Below are 16458 nucleotides of genomic sequence, written 5' to 3'. Positions count from 1 at the left end.
TTTTAGGGTCTCACCTGCAGCATATGGAGGTTCCCAGGATAGGGGTCAAACTGGAGCTGTAGCTGCTGGCCTACACCATAGCCACAGCAACACGAGATCCAAGACATGTCTGAGACCTTCGCCACAGCTCAAGGCAATGCTGTATCCTTAGCCCACTGAGCAAGTCCAAGGATCGAACCTGTGTCCTCGTGGGTGCTAGTCAGCTTCGTTTCCACTGAGCCACGATGGGAACTCCTGTACCACTGATTTTTGTATTTCTTTCTTTGCTAATACCACACTATTTTGATTACTGTAGTTTTATGTTAAGTCTTAGAATTGGGCAGTGTTATTCTGCCACCTTTATTCAGTTTCAAAATTGTTTTAGCTATTCTATTTTAGAATCAATCTGTGTGTGTGTGTGTGTTTGTGTGTATGTATATATATTATTATATAATTCTGCTCGAGTTTTTATTGTAATTGAGGATAATTAACATCTTCATTGGGAGGAGTCTTCCAATTCAAGAACACAGTATATCTGTCTGTTTATTCAGGTCTTGTTTTACTTTCTCAGCATTTTGTAGTTTTCACATATATCCTATACATGTTTTGTTAGGGTTTTACCTAAGTATTTTATTTTCTGTAACTGTTGTAAATATTTTTAATTTCAGTTTTCGCCTGTGCATTGCTAGCTTATAGAAATCCCATTAATTTTATTTTATTTATACTATTTATTTATTTGTTTGTTTTTCAGAGCTGTACCTGCAGCATATGGAGGTTTCCAGGCTAGGGGTCGAATCAGAGCTACAACTGCAGGCCTGCACCACAGCCACAGCAACGCCAGATCCGAGCCACGTCTGTGACCTACACTGCAGCTCACAGCAAGGCCGGATCCTTAACCCACTGAGCAAGGCCAGGGATCAAACCTGCATCTTCGTGGATATTAGTCGGGTTCATTACCGCTGAGCTGTGATAGGTACTCCAGATTTTTATAGGTTTATAGTCTATGAACTTGCTAAACTCACCTGTTCTATAAAAATTTTGGTGAGTTCCTTGGGATTTTATATATAGATAATTATGCTCTCTGCAAATAGAGCAGAATAGTTTTATTTCTTCTTCCCCCATGTGTGTGCCTTTTGCTTCTTTGTTTTATGGCACTAACTAGGACTTTCATTTAGTACAGTGTTATTAGAAGTGGAAAGAGTGTCATACTTGCCTTATCCCCTGTCTGAAGAGAGGGAAACATTTAGTCTGTCACCATTAAACCTCATGCTAGCTGTGGGGTTTTGTGCAACTGCCTTTATAAGGTTGAGGAAGTTTCCTTCTATTTCTAGTTTGCTTAATTTTTTTTTGTACTATGAATTGATGTGAATTTTGTCAAATGCTTTATTCTGCATCAGTTGATGTGATATTGTGGTTTTCCTTCTTTAGACTGTCAATATGATGGGTTACATTCATTGCTTTTCTAATACCCAAGCAGCCTTACATTCCCAGGATAAGCCCTACTTGGTTATGGTGTATTATTCTTCTTATATATTTTTTCATTCAATTTTCTTGAGGATTTTTGCATCTGTAATCATGAGTGATATTGGGCTATAGTTTTTTTTTTGTACTGTGTTTTTCTAGTTTTGTTATTAGAGACATTTGGCCTCAGAAGATGATTGGGGGAGTGTTCCCTCCTCTTCTATTTTCTGGGAGAGGTTGTATGGCATTGAAGGGATTTTTTTTCTTTAAATGTTTGAATTTTGCTCGATCCTAAAGAGTTCTTTTTCAGCAAAAAAATTTATGCAGGAGTTCACTTTCTTTTCTATTTTTAGGACAGTTCATTTTATTTAATCTTAGGTGAGTTCCATTCATTTGTGGGGTTTGAGGAATTGGTCATTTCATTTAAGTTATCGAATGTGTATGTAAAAGATTATACATAGTATTCCCTTGTTGTCCTTTTTACGTCTGTTGGGTGTGTGGTAATAATCTTTCTTTCATCTGATATTGGTAATTTGTGTCTTCTCTATTTCTTTGTCATTCTTGCTAGAGTTTTATCAATTTATTGATGTTTTCAAAGAAGCAGGTTTTGTTTCATTGATTCTATTATTTTCCTGCTTTCAGTGTAGCTATTTCCTCTCTTAACTTTTTAATTTCCTTCCTCTGCATGCTTTACATTTATTTTGCTCTTCTTTCTCCTAGGTTCTTAAGGTGGAGGCTCAGGTTATTCATTTGATACCTTTCTTCTTTTTCTAACGTAACCATTTATGCTATAAATGTTCCTCTAAGCAGTGCTTCTACTGCATCCCATAAATTATGGTGTCATATTTTAAGTTCAGTTTAAACTATGTTCTGATTTGTCTTGTGATTGCTCTTTGACCTGTAGATTCTTTGAAAGTTATTGTTTAATACCCAAGTGTTTGGAAATATTCTTATTTACCTATGTTACTGATACCAGTTTACTTCCGTTATGGTTGGAGAATATGCTTTGTGTATTTTCTGTTCTTTTAAAATGTGCTAAAGCACAACCTAGAATAGATTTATAAGGAGATCCTGCTGAATAGCATTGAGAACTATGTCTAGATACTCATGTCGCAACAGAAGAAAGGGTGGGGGAAAAAACTGTAACTGCAATGTATACATCTAAGGATGACCTGACCCCCTTGCTGTACAGTGGGAAAATAATAATAAAAAAAAATAAAATAAAATAAAATGTGCTAAATGTTTTATGATATGGTCTATCTTGGTAAATGTTCCAAGTGTGTTGGAAAAGATTGTGTATTCTGGTGTACTTGATTGGAGTGTTCTCTAAATATCTACTAGATACCTTCGAAGACAAGATAAAATTTATTCCACATACTAGCTCAGTAATCCTTAACTCGAGTTTGAATGTGTGAAACATTTAATTAGAAATCCAGTTTCATAGGCTACATTTCCAGAGATCCTGCTATGGTAGTTTGAGGCTAGAATGTGGGAATTTGCATCTTAATATTCCAGGTAGTTCTGATGCAGGGATCTAATAAGCACAACACTTAGACAAACTTTTTCTTAGTTAAGGGCTCTGGTGAGGTTCCTAATACTATGCTGCCAGCTTGGTTCTCATTACTTCAGGACAAGGCAGAACTAAGTTTTTTCACATGTACAACTGATAGGGCTAGGAAATTTTAGTCGTGTTTCAGTTGCACTTAAAATTCGATTTTTTTGTTTTTTACCTTTCCCTGTAGGCTAGTTTTAGCACAAGTGACATTTGTTAGTTGGACTCACCTATTTTCTATTTAAATAAAATGGATCTGAAATGCTTTTCTCTGATTGATACCATTAAAAGAAAGATTGAAGATAGTTGTGTAATTTCCTCTGTTCTTCATTCATTTTTCCTTCTCAGAAATCTGCATTCTCTGATCTACTAAGCTGCTTCTCTTTCTTATTGAAATTCTTCACCACCCCCCACTATCTTTTTTGGGTTTTTTTGCTTCCCAAATATTGCAAGGACTTGCAAGCTTTTTTTCATGTTAATTTTTACTAACATGCCTATTTTGGTAGCAATGTCATGTTAGGTAAGTTTGCTTGCTACTGAATGTTACAGATTCCTCTTTTTGGTAGGAGAGCCAGTCCCTGAAGTGAGATACTCAGATTCATTCAAACATACAGTATGCCTTTCCCAAAACAAGGGACCATCTTTAAATTAGGAGTGTTTAAAAAGTCAACTAGGATTAAAAAGAATATGTCCATTCTCTTTCTTCACCCCAAGTTAACCACTTCTTTGTTGCTCTTCACAATATCTGACTCAGTCCTCTATGAGGGGAGGGAACAGAGTGCTCACCTCTAGTATAGAAACTCTATAGGATGCTATAGTATCATTTAGTAAATTACTGTAAGTAAATTACTAAATGAACATTTGTGGTCAGAAAGTTAATAGACATCTAAAACATTGTAGCATCACTTTCTATTAATAACAACACACTGTAAGCTTAACAACAGTGAAGTACACTGTTCATATTATATATGTTCCTAATGACAATTTCATATCCAAATTAGAAGAACTCTTATTTCATTCAGAGAAACAAAGTTTACATTTATTTCAAGGTCACACTATCCAGTTATCATATTTGGCAAATTATGGCAGCTTGATTTCTTTTTGGAAAAAAAGTTGCAGTCTGTTCAGCATGCTAAGAATTGAAGACATGAAGATTAATTTCTTTTACTATTTCAGAGTCCACATGAAATATACTTGTGATTTGAATGATCGAAAACCCTAAAGACACTGATACCCAGTGATTCCAAAATTATTACATCATGGTGAAAACACTTGAGTTGATTGGAAAAAAAAAAATTTTACCTGTCTTTGTATCCCTAAGAGAAAGGTAAAAGCACATGGGTAAGACAGAATTGCTGAAGGTGCTGGAAATATATGCTGGTCTCAGAGGCTCGATAGAGGGGAAAAAGCGGTAAAAACTAGCAATTCTTCTGCTATAAATATTCAGTAAGAATTTAGGCACTTCAGAATTCTCATAAAAAAAGGTGTGTAATCCTCTAAGGGCAGCATTTGTGCAGTTTATTGTTGCCATAGGCATACAGAGGGAAAAATCTGTGATGCTTAGGGTTGCGAGGCACTGTGTAGGTGGTATTACTATATTGTGATCTGTTCGATCTGCTTATCATCTTTAGAGAAGATGTTAAGTTTGCTTTTCCAGTTGGTGTTTGACCTGATGATATTCTTTCAACTCACATGTATATGCCGTCTATTTCCTCCTGTGGCCAATGACAAAGAGGAAAAAGAGTTATTCAAGCCAATGGATATTAGAAGAAATAAAGACGAATGTGTTACTTTATCTGGATGGCCATGTTACTCAGTAAGAAGGAGAGAATGGATATTGTTGCACAACTGGAAGTTGCTCCCACCATGAGTATACTCGGATTCCCATCCTCAGTCAGCTTAAAACGGCTTACAAGTATTTTAAAAATTACACGTAGTTGATTATAACATAAGTAGGATAAAAGAAGCACAACATAAAGTATGAAATGCATCTTGTTAAAGGGATGAAATCTTGAATATGATATAAATAGATGTCATTTGAGAAAGAGATAGGACATCTAGGAAGAGATGTTCAACAGGGAGTGAGAACCATGCGTTTAGATAAAGGAGGAAATTCCTGACTAAAAGAGGCATTAGAATATCTCATAAATAGGACCTTTTCAAACTCTACCCACTTCTGTCCACCCAGAGTTTCTGAGATGCCACCAGGTGTGTTCTCTTTGTTGGGACAAAAATGGAAACTAACAGATTTAAGTCCTTCGCAAGTTTTAAAGCTCCTTAAGAAAGGGTGATTCTCTTTATCAGTTATTTTATTCGTCTTACTGAATGAGGTCTTTGGTTTTCATGTCTTCTACTTTCAGGGTGCCTTTCAAGAAATAATGATCACTTTTTGGCAGTTCATCAGAAGAAGAGTGGGAAGCCAGCATTCGTTTATCATCATTCGCAAGATCTTGAGAAGAGTCTGGATATAGCTCCACAAAAGATATATAGGCACAGCTACCATTCCTCTTCTGGCGCTCAGATAAGCAAACAGCACCCAATTGTTAATTCAGCATTTCCTAGACCTGCATATGACCCATCTCTCAATCTGTTGGCCATGGCTGGTCAAGACCTTGAAGTGGAAAACCTTCCAATCCCAGCAGCAAATGTAATTGTGGTGGTAAGTATTGCATTTAACTAATGCTGATGCTTTCCTCTGTGGTTGATGCTTAAAAAACAAAAAAATCTAATGATCAAAATTATCACTGAATTGCAATGATTATTTACTCATTCTCTAGTATTTCTTTTTTGTTACTTGATTATTACCTTTTGGCTTCCTCTTGAACGTAAGCCTATAAAATAAGAAACCTTGTCTGTATTCTCTGTGCACAGCACAATGCACGGTGCACAGAACGTGCTTAATAATCAAATAAAAATATCGCTTTAGGAAGTCTTTATAGTTTTACTAGATCATATCCTGTACTGAGCCTCCTGCCATCTGTGCTGATCTCTTCTAAGCAGATAGGCCTTAATCTCAGTTTATATAAATAAAACTTACTGACGATCTTGTAGTCACTTGATTCAAATCGTGAGAAATAAAGAGATGCTGAAAGGGAGGGGTTGATGTAGAGAGAGGGTAGTTTTCTGTAACTGGAGGAGGTGAGATGGTTTGGAAGTAATTGATGGATAACATTCCTGATATTGCTGAACAAGCATTACCCTTTATTAATCAAGATGATGTAATGGTTCTATTGTTTATATTCTTAGGGTATGTAACCCAGGCCGGAGGTTCCCAGTTTGTGGAAGTATCATAGTTTAAGAACATGGTGAGGTTGATACACTGTTTGGACTATAATCTCTCTCAAGTTTAAAATTACAACAGGAGGACCCACATTAAAATGATAAATAGTAGCTAAATTGTTATTAATTGCATTTCTGCCCTCAAACATAATCAGATATGTTGACTTTTAAGGCAAGATGATTCAATGAAACAATGTTTGCATTTTGGCAATTTCTTTGTAAATCTGATATCATTAAATTTAACAAGATTTCCCCTCCCCTCATTTTTTAATCTACTTCATATAGGACATGCAACTTAGTATTGAGAATCAAAGCTCCACTCATTGATCTTTGCAACTAGCATGCATTGAATATTCATTACGATCCAGCCATCATTTGGGGTATCTAGAAATAGAGACAGGTGACATGGAGTCTCTGGTTTTGCTGGGGAAATGTCTGCGGGAAATGTCGGTAACTCAATAAAAATTATAAATTGAGACCATAAGATGAGCTTTTGTTAAGAGAAAATATGTGGGTCATTTGGCCTGCTGAAATGCTTGCACAAATTTTCTGCATTTACATGAGGAACAGATGTTCTGAAGGTGAAAGCCATGCACTCTGTCTAGTGAGCGAAGACAAATGATGTTAATGATGTCGCCGTATCTGGATATGCCTGCACTAATGCTCTGGCTTGGGAGAGATATTTCCTCTAGTGACCATCATACCGCCATAGTCATCAGCTCTTAAAGTCATTGCGAATTATAGATCAGGAGGTTTGTTCTAGCTTGTAATGTCATGTACTGTCTAGTTAATTTAACATCATGGAGGGTAAAAGGCATCCATGAGGAATTCTGGGAGGGCATCTCACGTTTATATCATTTGTGATTTGGAGATTCCTGAAGAAGGTGCGCTTTTTCTTTGGGGTGATGATGACATGGGGACTACAGGAATTTTGCTGCATTAGCCTCCCCTAACCTCTCTTGATCTAGTCTCTCACCATGCTGGGGGTGTGCAACAATTGCTAGTGCTAATATTTCCTGTAGTCCACTTACGTTACTTATGCACATGGTGATTTAGTAGGAAAACCAGGGAAATGGAGTTTTTTTTCCATCAGTCAATAATGTTCAGCTTACTTGAAAAGCAGAGGGTCAAATATTTAATCAGGTATCAGCTGGTTTGAAGGTGCATTCTATACAGAAAAGAGATTTAGAAATGGAAAGTAGAGAATAAAAGTAAAATAGTCCAGCTGCTAAATGATTTTGGTGGAGTAACTGGTATGTTTGTGTGGCTAGGGTGTGTGTGTGTGTATGTGTATTTGAGGAATGTTGCAGTAGTACCAAAGAATTATTTTGTAGCTTAATTTGTGCCAAGATGAGCAGTATTAATGAGTATTCATTTCCTGGATTGAAATTATTAGGATCTTTTATTTTATTTTATTTTTTTCAGCCAGAGTGAAAAACCACTCCCACCTTCCGGAATGTGTACTTATATGACTTTTAGGACTTCCTGGCTCAGGGGAGAGGTCACTTGTTTCATTCTCTCTTGTCTGTTTCTGACATCATTACAACTATGAGTTTTGAAATGAAAAATTTATCAGGCACATGAAAGATGCATGTGCCCCTCCTTTCCTGGTTCCCAACTGCTTGCACAAAGCATTTCATAAGAACATTTGTCCACAAATGAATTTTCCTTTTCCTTCTTTCTTTTATAATCAGGAAAATCTGAAGTTTATTTATTCTAAGGAAAGGATAGCACGATTTAGAATGTTTCTGACAAAACATGCTGATTATGTTCCAGGAGCTCAATTAAGAAGCTGTTATTAGGATTCTTTGTACAAATGCAATTGAGAGGGAATATAAATGCTCTCACGGTCAGGGCTGTGGTAGGAGTAAAAAACATGGCTTCCACCAAATATGTACTGCAAATTCCATTGATATATATCAGTCCACAAGTCTACCAGGAGGGAACCCTGGGCTATGAGTGGAAATGGTAGAGGGGAAGCAGTTACAGGCTTTTCCAGTTCAGCAAGTTCAGCATAGGTTGCTGGGCTTGGGCGAAATATGAGAAAACTGGGGAATAGGAAGGCTTTGGGATATAGAATGTGGGGAGATGATGACTTACTCCACAGGAGGGATTTGAGGAGAGTAAAGGGAAGGAGAAGAAGGAGGAGAAGGGATAGGAAGAAGAGGAGAATGAGGAAAGAAAGGGGAGGGAAGGGGGCAGGAGAGGGAAGAAGGGAGAAGGAGGAGGAGGAGGAGAAAAGAGAGCATACAGTGGCAGTTCTTGGGGCAGTACTTGTATGAGCGCTAAGAAGATGATGGGAAGTTTCCAGGAGTCTGAGAGGGCCTCTGGTTTTTTGTTTTTTGTTTTTTTTTTTTTTTCCCCCACTGTACAGCAAGGGGGTCAGGTTATCCTTACATGTATATGAGAGGGCCTCTGTGAGATTCCTAGACTCCTAAAGCTTTTGGTCATGCTCAGCACTCACCCAGAGCATCACAGAGACATTCTCTTGTTCTTTGACACAAAGCATTCCTTGCGAAGATTTTTATCAAGTGGTTGATTTCAAAGACTATTAAAGCCAAAAGCTTTGGATAACTCTGTGTTTTAGATACATCCCGAGCTCTGGTTTATGCCTCACCTCAACTTGGTTCTGCTGTTGACCAGGTTTTTGAGTTTCATCTTACAGGTAAAGAGATAATTCCTAGATGTAATTTGAAGGGCTTTCAAAGTCCAGCTTTCTCATTGCTTCGCCACAGTAAATAAACTTCATAGCATTTAGTGTGTTATGTGATGTGGATAAATAATTGTTTTAAAAGACAAATTGGTTTAATCATAATTTTGTACTTGTACAGCGAATGTCCCCAAAGGTGAGTTTAATCTCTACTGTTGGAATTCTGCCATGTTAGGGAAGGCTTCTTGGTTAGGAATATTCTGTTGCAAATGATAAGGACCCAGTCCAAACTAAAGACAGTTTCATGGTCCAAATAACAACACTTCTGTGGTATATCTATCTTTAGGGCTCAAAATCAAGGGCTCAAATAATTGGCCGGGATCAGTCTCCCAGCTCTGCTTCCATGGGATTACTTTATTCTCAGACTGAATCTCTCTTCATTTCATCATGGTTTCCTGCAACTCATGGAGTCTTATCCTTAGAAGTTCATATTCAGTGGGAAAGAATAGGTCTTTTACAACAGTCAGTAATATTCTGGGCATCCCTATAGTCCAGTTTAATTTAATTACGTACTTCATCTCAGAACAGTTTGTAGCCAGGTGATAAAACTAGGCAAAATGAGCTCAAACCTAAACCATGTGCCTCTCCCCTGGAGGACCCCTGAAAACCAACAGTCTGTTTAAGAGAGGGGAAGTTATCTGAATAAAAAATTGGGGCACTATTAACAAGCAAAGGTAGACTGGATGCCAGATAGCAGCTGGACGTATGGTAAAGCAGAGGATTTGGACTTTGTTTTTTTTTAATAAGACAGAATAGCTCTTTCAAGAAATCATGAGGATATGACAGCTTACAGCTTAGCCTCAAAAATGTGATTCTTGTGCAAAAAAATGAGTGACCAAAGTCATACTCTAAACTGTCTGACGGTGGCCCAAACAGGCAGCAAATTCATTCTGACACAGGAGAAAATTAAGGTGCCTGGCTATGTCCTGACATCCAGACTCTTTGACTGTGAAGACTGTGATTTAGTGCAGTCTGTTGGACCGAGGATATTTTATCCCAAGAATGTTTCAAATTGTGAAAACCTCTGTAGCCTTCATACGTCTTGATAGTAATGACTTATATGGTGGGGCCAAGAAGGCTGCATTGAGCTATTGGGGAAGCAGGTGCTTAGGCTCCTTCCTGAGCTAAGGGACTTGCTTGTGGTGGGCAAACTCACAGGATGTCTGCAGCAAATGCAGGCTTTGGGAAAATTATGATTTATGGTGTGTCAGTGGTATTCAGGGTTAGATAGTAAATACCAAGTCCAAAATACTAAGTGGATGTTAAGACAATCCTGCTGGAATGCTGGGTGTGACTCCAATGTCTTCCAGGGCAGTCCTGGGACACATGTCCCAAGTTCCTAGAGGGAATGAATATAAAAGCCTGGGAGAAAAATCTCTGCCATGTTTTAATATGGAGCTACATTTGTTAAAACAATTAAATGGGAGTTCTCACTGTGCTGCATTGCAGAATCTGACTACAGTGGCTTGGGTTGCTAGGGAGATGCAGGTTTGATCCCCTGCCCAGGAACTCCTGCAGAGGTGTGGGTTCAGTCCCCTGCCTGGGACCTTCCATATGCCATGGGGGAGGCCATTAAAACAAACAAACAGAAAACCAGACATTCCAGTTGTGGCTTAGCAGGTTATGGACCTGACATCTCTGTGAGGATATGGGTTCAATCGCTAACCTTGCTCAGTGGATTAAGGATCCACCCGAAAGCTGCAGTGTAGATTGAGAATGTGGCTCATATCTGGTGTTGGTGTGGCTGTGGCATAGGCTGGCAGCTGCAGCTCCTATTTGACCCCTAGCCAGGGAACCTCCATATGCCACAGGTGCAGTACTAAAAAGAAAAAAAGAGAAACCACAATTGTGTGTCATTCTTTTCCTTGCTTTTCAAATAAATGTAGTTATATTTTAGAAACGTCTCTCCTGTTCTTCCCTGAAAATGGCATTTTTGTCTGTAGACCCTACCACCTTTGTCATTTTGGATTTGGTCTGTGTATTCTTTATCTATTGTCACATAGCATATTACCTCAACATCTAGCAGCTTAAAACCAGGACTGTTTATTATTGCACAGTTTCTGAAGGTCAGGAATCTAGGAGCAGACAGTTGTGTAGTTCTGCCTCAGGGCTTCCGGCAGTCAAGCTGCCAGCCAGGGCTAAGTCTCTGAGGGCTTGCTGAGCTGAAGGATTCACTTCCAAGTTCACTCACACGGCTCTTGGCAGGAGGCTTCAGTTCCTCCACACGTGGACCTCTCCCCAGGGCTGCTCACACACATGGCTCCCCAGAGCACATGAAGAGAGAGAGAGAGAGACCACAGTGCCATGGATGACCTTGTCTCCAAGTCACACACCATCATTCTCACCGTATTCTGTTCATTAGAAATGAGTTGCCGGGTGTCGCCCACACTCACGGGAAGGGGAGTACACAGGGCGTGAATACCAGGAGGCAGGGGTCATTGGGGACTGTGTTGGAGTTTGGGCACCAAAATCATCAAAGCAGAATAGAAGAATCTTTATATTAGGCCATTGCTTGTTATGCGCTTGTGCCTATAAACTAGACGGAACATGAGGACATGAGGATTTCATGTAAACTTCAAACACGGTAGCTGTGTGCTGAAACCATCTTACTACAGAAATTGCATCATATATAGTAAAGGTGAAAGAAACTACATCAACAAAGAATCTTCAGGGAGTTCCCATTGTGGCTCAGTGAATTAAGGACCCAGTGTTGTCTCTGTGAGGATGTGAGGATGTGCGTTCAATCCCTGGCCTCACTCAGTGGTTTAAGGAACTGGTGTTGCTGTGGCTGTGCTGCAGGGTTGCAGCTGCAGCTCTGATTCAACCCCTCTCCTGGGAACTCCCATATGCCACAGATGTGGATGATAAAAGAAGAAGAATCTTCAAGAATAAAAATAAAACAAGCACTCATGATTAGGTGCTGGTTTACAGACCCCAAAAAAGTCCCCAAATCAGTAACTTTCTCCACATTATACAGTTAATAAAAAGTGCCGGAGGCAGAATTCAATTTCTTATTTGTCTGGCTTCAAAACTCAGACATTTTCAGTTTTAAAAGAAGTCATTTGGTTTGCTTCGGGAAAGCAACCTTTGTGAAAGAAAGTTTTAACTTTATGAATGACATTTTATTTAAGCCATTGCTAATATGAAAATTTAACATTAGGAAAATTTAAGTTTATGAATGACATTTTATTTAAGCCAATGATAATGTTAATTTTCACCCTTTGGAAATACACTCATTGATAGCTAGATATTCATGTTGGAGCCAGAGGTTAAAAAGTAAAAGACCCGTGATGGCCATGCTACAGGTAATAATAAAGAAGGAATTGTAATGTCAAATTAGATTTTATCAGTCTAGAAAAAGAAATTCTTCAATCTACTTCAGATTTTGGTTAGCTTTATACTCTTTTCTTAACCTAAAGGCTTCATGTTAAACTATAGGCTCTTATATAATCACCTTTCTTTTTAATCCCAAACATTTGCATTTTGGAAAGCTTTGTGCTTAGAGTCTCCAGATATTATTGTACTCTTGCAAAATTGTCTTGAAGTAGAAATTCCATTCTTGAGCTTGGCATTCTGACAGTCACAACTGTCACCATCTGTTGCTTTTCTCCATTTCTAGCTACTAAAGCAGCAAGGAGGATGCTTAAACACATTCTGGAAATGCTAGGGGTCAAGCTTAGGCAACATCTCAGTGAAGTTTTGACACTGGACCACTCAAGACATCTGTTTGTTTTGGATCATATAGCCTCAACAGTAGGATGATTGAAGTCTTAAGAAAATGGGCTTCATTATCATAGTCATTGGACATTGGATATTTAGTAATATTTTTAACATCAAACCTAATATACTTTCATAGAGTTTCAGAAAATTTAGAAATAGAGAAGGAAAAAGAGGAAGTAAAACTAATCCCTAACTGTTAGATAACAGTGTCATCTTGATATAGATGTTTATATGATCTTTTATATGTATGGCTATAGACCTTGTTTTACCAGAATGTGAAGTCTTTATACTTAAGGTTTTTTAGGGTTTTTTGTTTTTTTGGGTTGTTTGTTTTTTTAGGCCGCACCTGCAGCATATGGAGGTTCCCAGGCTAGGGGTACAATCAGAGCTACAGCTGCCAGCCTACTCCAGAGCCACAGCAACGTGGGATCAGAGCCACATCTGCGACTACACCACAGCTCATGGCAATGCCAGGGATTGAACTCACATCCTCATGGATGCTAGTCGCGTTTGTTAACCGCTAATCGAGTTTGTTAACTGCTGATCTACAATGGGAACTCCTGGTTTTTTTTGTTTTTTTTTTTTTAATTTAGTCTATATCATGGACATTTCATGTCATTAACTATTTTTATACAGTATCATTTTTTAGGAGCTACTAAAAATTCCTTTGTGTAATAGATTTGACACTTTTATGTATTGACTTAATATTCCCAACACATTCAGTGATTTAAGGCAACTCATTCTGAGAAGGAGAAATAAATGTTGAATATATCAAATACAATATTTTCTTCATTGCAGCTGCCTACTTAATAATATTGAGAGAATTTAGAGAACTTATTTTAAGGGAAACTGCCTTCTTTATTAACTCTCTATGTAATTGTAATATGGGATCTTTTTTTTTTTTTTCACTTGGCTAAATTATGTATGGTCTGTAAACCTTTAATCTTAAGCAAGGGAAATACTTAAAGCAGCCAAATCAATTAGCAGGACAAAATTAAAAAGAGGATTTCTATTGAGGAAGGTGGAAAGTGCTGTGTCTCATTATGCTGAAGCCTAAAAACTCTTTTTAATCCCAAATTTTCAGATAATATAAAAACAAATGGAGTCTACAGATGAACAAAGAAGGTATCTTTCCCTTGGAGCAAATATTTACTTGCAGGTCTCCCTCTAAAAATTACCCTTTGGTTTTCTAGTTGGTAAGAACTGTTCTCTTTGTGAATGACTTTGTCCCTTTTTTTCTTTCCTTCCTTCTTTCTTTCTGGGTTTCTCTCTAATCATAAATACGTATAAATCATGCTTAGGTTTTTTTTTTTTTTTTAATTTTTACTGTAGTGCTTTATTTAAAATCTAACTTCCAATGGATAATGAAACTGGGCTTTCTGGGCATTTGGCCCTGCCAGTGCATGATGGGATTGGCATCATTTAGCAAAGGACTTCGTTCTCCCAGCATGATCCCTGTAACTCAGATGGTGGAAACAATTTATTTCATTCTCTTGTTTTAAGAAAACACAGGAGCTAAAAGTCTCTGGAGGATTGTCTCCCTGGGCAAAGTTATGAGGTCTACTCATTGGTACATTTTACCTTTAGCAACTGAGCACAGCACAGCTCCTGCTTCATACCAGGGGTGATCACATGACCCCCCCAGAAATCAGAGTTTCTTATCCCCTGCCCTTTCTTCCTTTTTCTTCCCAAACCACATGTTTTTGTGAACCAGGACTGTTACAGAAAATTCCACTTTTAACACCAAAATGCAAAGGAAAAATTCCTCCTGTGTTTTTCCTCTACCCTACAGTATTCTCAGCACTTTGCTCATGACCTTTCATAGGCATGAATGATTAAATCATTGGCTATTGGTGACTAATTCAACCTCTAAGTCCTCTCCCTTCCCCAGAGGTTAGGGGGTTGGACTAAAAGTTCTCTCCCTCTAATCCTTAGGTTGTTTCTCCTGGCAACCTGCCCTCATCTTGAAAGGGATAGGTGGGCCCACAGTCACCTCATTAACATAAACTCGGGTGTGGTTGAAAGGGCTTGTTATGAATAACATGATATACCCATTTCACCTTATGCCTTGAGTTAGTTCAGGACCTGGGAACAAAACTAAATGATGTAATAAAAGTTGTTCCTATTGCTCTTATATAGGAAACTGTAAGGATGCCATGAACTGAGGACCAAAATATTTTTTCTTATTATAAATCACAGTATCACATTACCTTAACCATGTATCATTGTGTTTTCATAGAGGAGACTGGTCATAATCTTGTGCTTTAAACATTTTCCACATTTTCTTTTTGAAGTATGAAGGCATAATCCAGTCATTATTCATATCCCAAATTGTTTCTTTCCTTACTCATCTGCTCTATCTGGACCATTTGAATCCAGAAAAATAAATTAAGAAAACATCATCAGGAGTTCCCGTCGTGGCGCAGTGGTTAACGAATCCAACTAGGAACCATGAGGTTGCGGGTTCGGTCCCTGCCCTTGCTCAGTGGGTTAAGGATCCGGCGTTGCCGTGAGCTGTGGTGTAGGTTGCAGACGCGGCTCGGATCCCACGTTGCTGTGGCTCTGGCGTAGGCCGGTGGCTACAGCTCTGATTCAACCCCTAGCCTGGGAACCTCCATATGCCGCGGGAGCAGCCCAAGAAATAGCAACAACAACAACAACAACAACAAAAAAAGACAAAAGACAAAAAAAAAAAAAAAAGAAAATATCATCAATTTTACATATCTTTCCCTTTAGCGTGTATTTTCATATGATTTAGTCATTTAATGGAAACACTAAGTGAGCAACAGATAACTTCAAAGAAACAAGAAGAAAAAGCCCCGTTTTTGAGGGAGAGGCCAGATGTTCACAGTTTCTAAGATTCCAGGGAGAGATGTGTTTTCGAGGTTTGTTTGCCTTCTTTTCTAGAAATGACAGCGATGTGATACAAATTCCACGAGAGCTGGAAGGACCTAGAGAACACCGAGAATATACATCAGGACAATCTTGGCTAAGAATCTTAATCTGAGATTTCCTGGATTGCTTTTATTAGTCATCCAATTATTCTGAATGTCTTGAGGTTCTGTATGTGTTTTTGTGTTTGTAGTTCAAATACACCCTAATTGTCTCATGCTCCCATTATTGACCTTGTGAGGCTGCATTGTTTAAGAATTTGATGAAAACAAAAAATTAAAGAAAAAGAAAGAATTTGATGATTTTTTTCCTGCCTGAAAACATGCAAGCTAGCATTAGGTGTTTAACCAGCACAAGTTAACATGTTGCTTCATTGTGCTTTAAGTCATTAAGTTCCTTAGAACAGGCTAGTTTTTTAAATGGGAAATAATGGGCTGCAAAATCTATTTTGAACAGACCTCTAGGCAAATTCTTTGAACATAGGCTTTTACAAACCAGCAATCATTTTTTTAATGGGCAAATGAATTTTGAAAAATTTCTTCGTGTATGACAAGTAATGGTGTCCTCTGTATTCTTAATTACAAGATCAAATGAATGAAATCAACTCTATGCCAAGCTTAATTATGAAAAATTGCCATGTTTTGGGAAACAGTATATATTTGGTAACTAGTACAGGAAAGCCATGGAGACTGGAGAAGAGTATGTAAGTAATATCTGGAAGGAACTGGGATAAGTTGGGGCAGTTGGATCCTCAGATAGGCAAAAGGTCTGCATGGACACCTCATCCTTGCTCCTTGAAACACTCATTCATTCAAAAATATCACTGAGTGCCTCCTATGTCCTAGGCAGTAGAGTAGGCTCTGGT

General features: G+C 38.2%; 1 protein-coding gene across 1 annotated transcript in view; it reads left to right on the top strand.

The window, feature by feature from the left end:
* Window positions 1-16458, top strand: part of PTPRR (protein tyrosine phosphatase, receptor type R) — a 253581-nt gene that overhangs the window by 20130 nt on the left and 216993 nt on the right. The window contains 1 exon segment of the mRNA XM_021091990.1: window positions 5353-5651. Within this exon segment, the coding sequence (XP_020947649.1) occupies window positions 5353-5651 (299 nt within the window).

This window comes from Sus scrofa, chromosome 5 (assembly GCF_000003025.6).
Source record: "Sus scrofa isolate TJ Tabasco breed Duroc chromosome 5, Sscrofa11.1, whole genome shotgun sequence".
In the NCBI taxonomy this organism is placed as follows: Eukaryota; Metazoa; Chordata; class Mammalia; order Artiodactyla; family Suidae; genus Sus; species Sus scrofa.
This window is presented reverse-complemented; position numbering and strand designations above follow the sequence as displayed.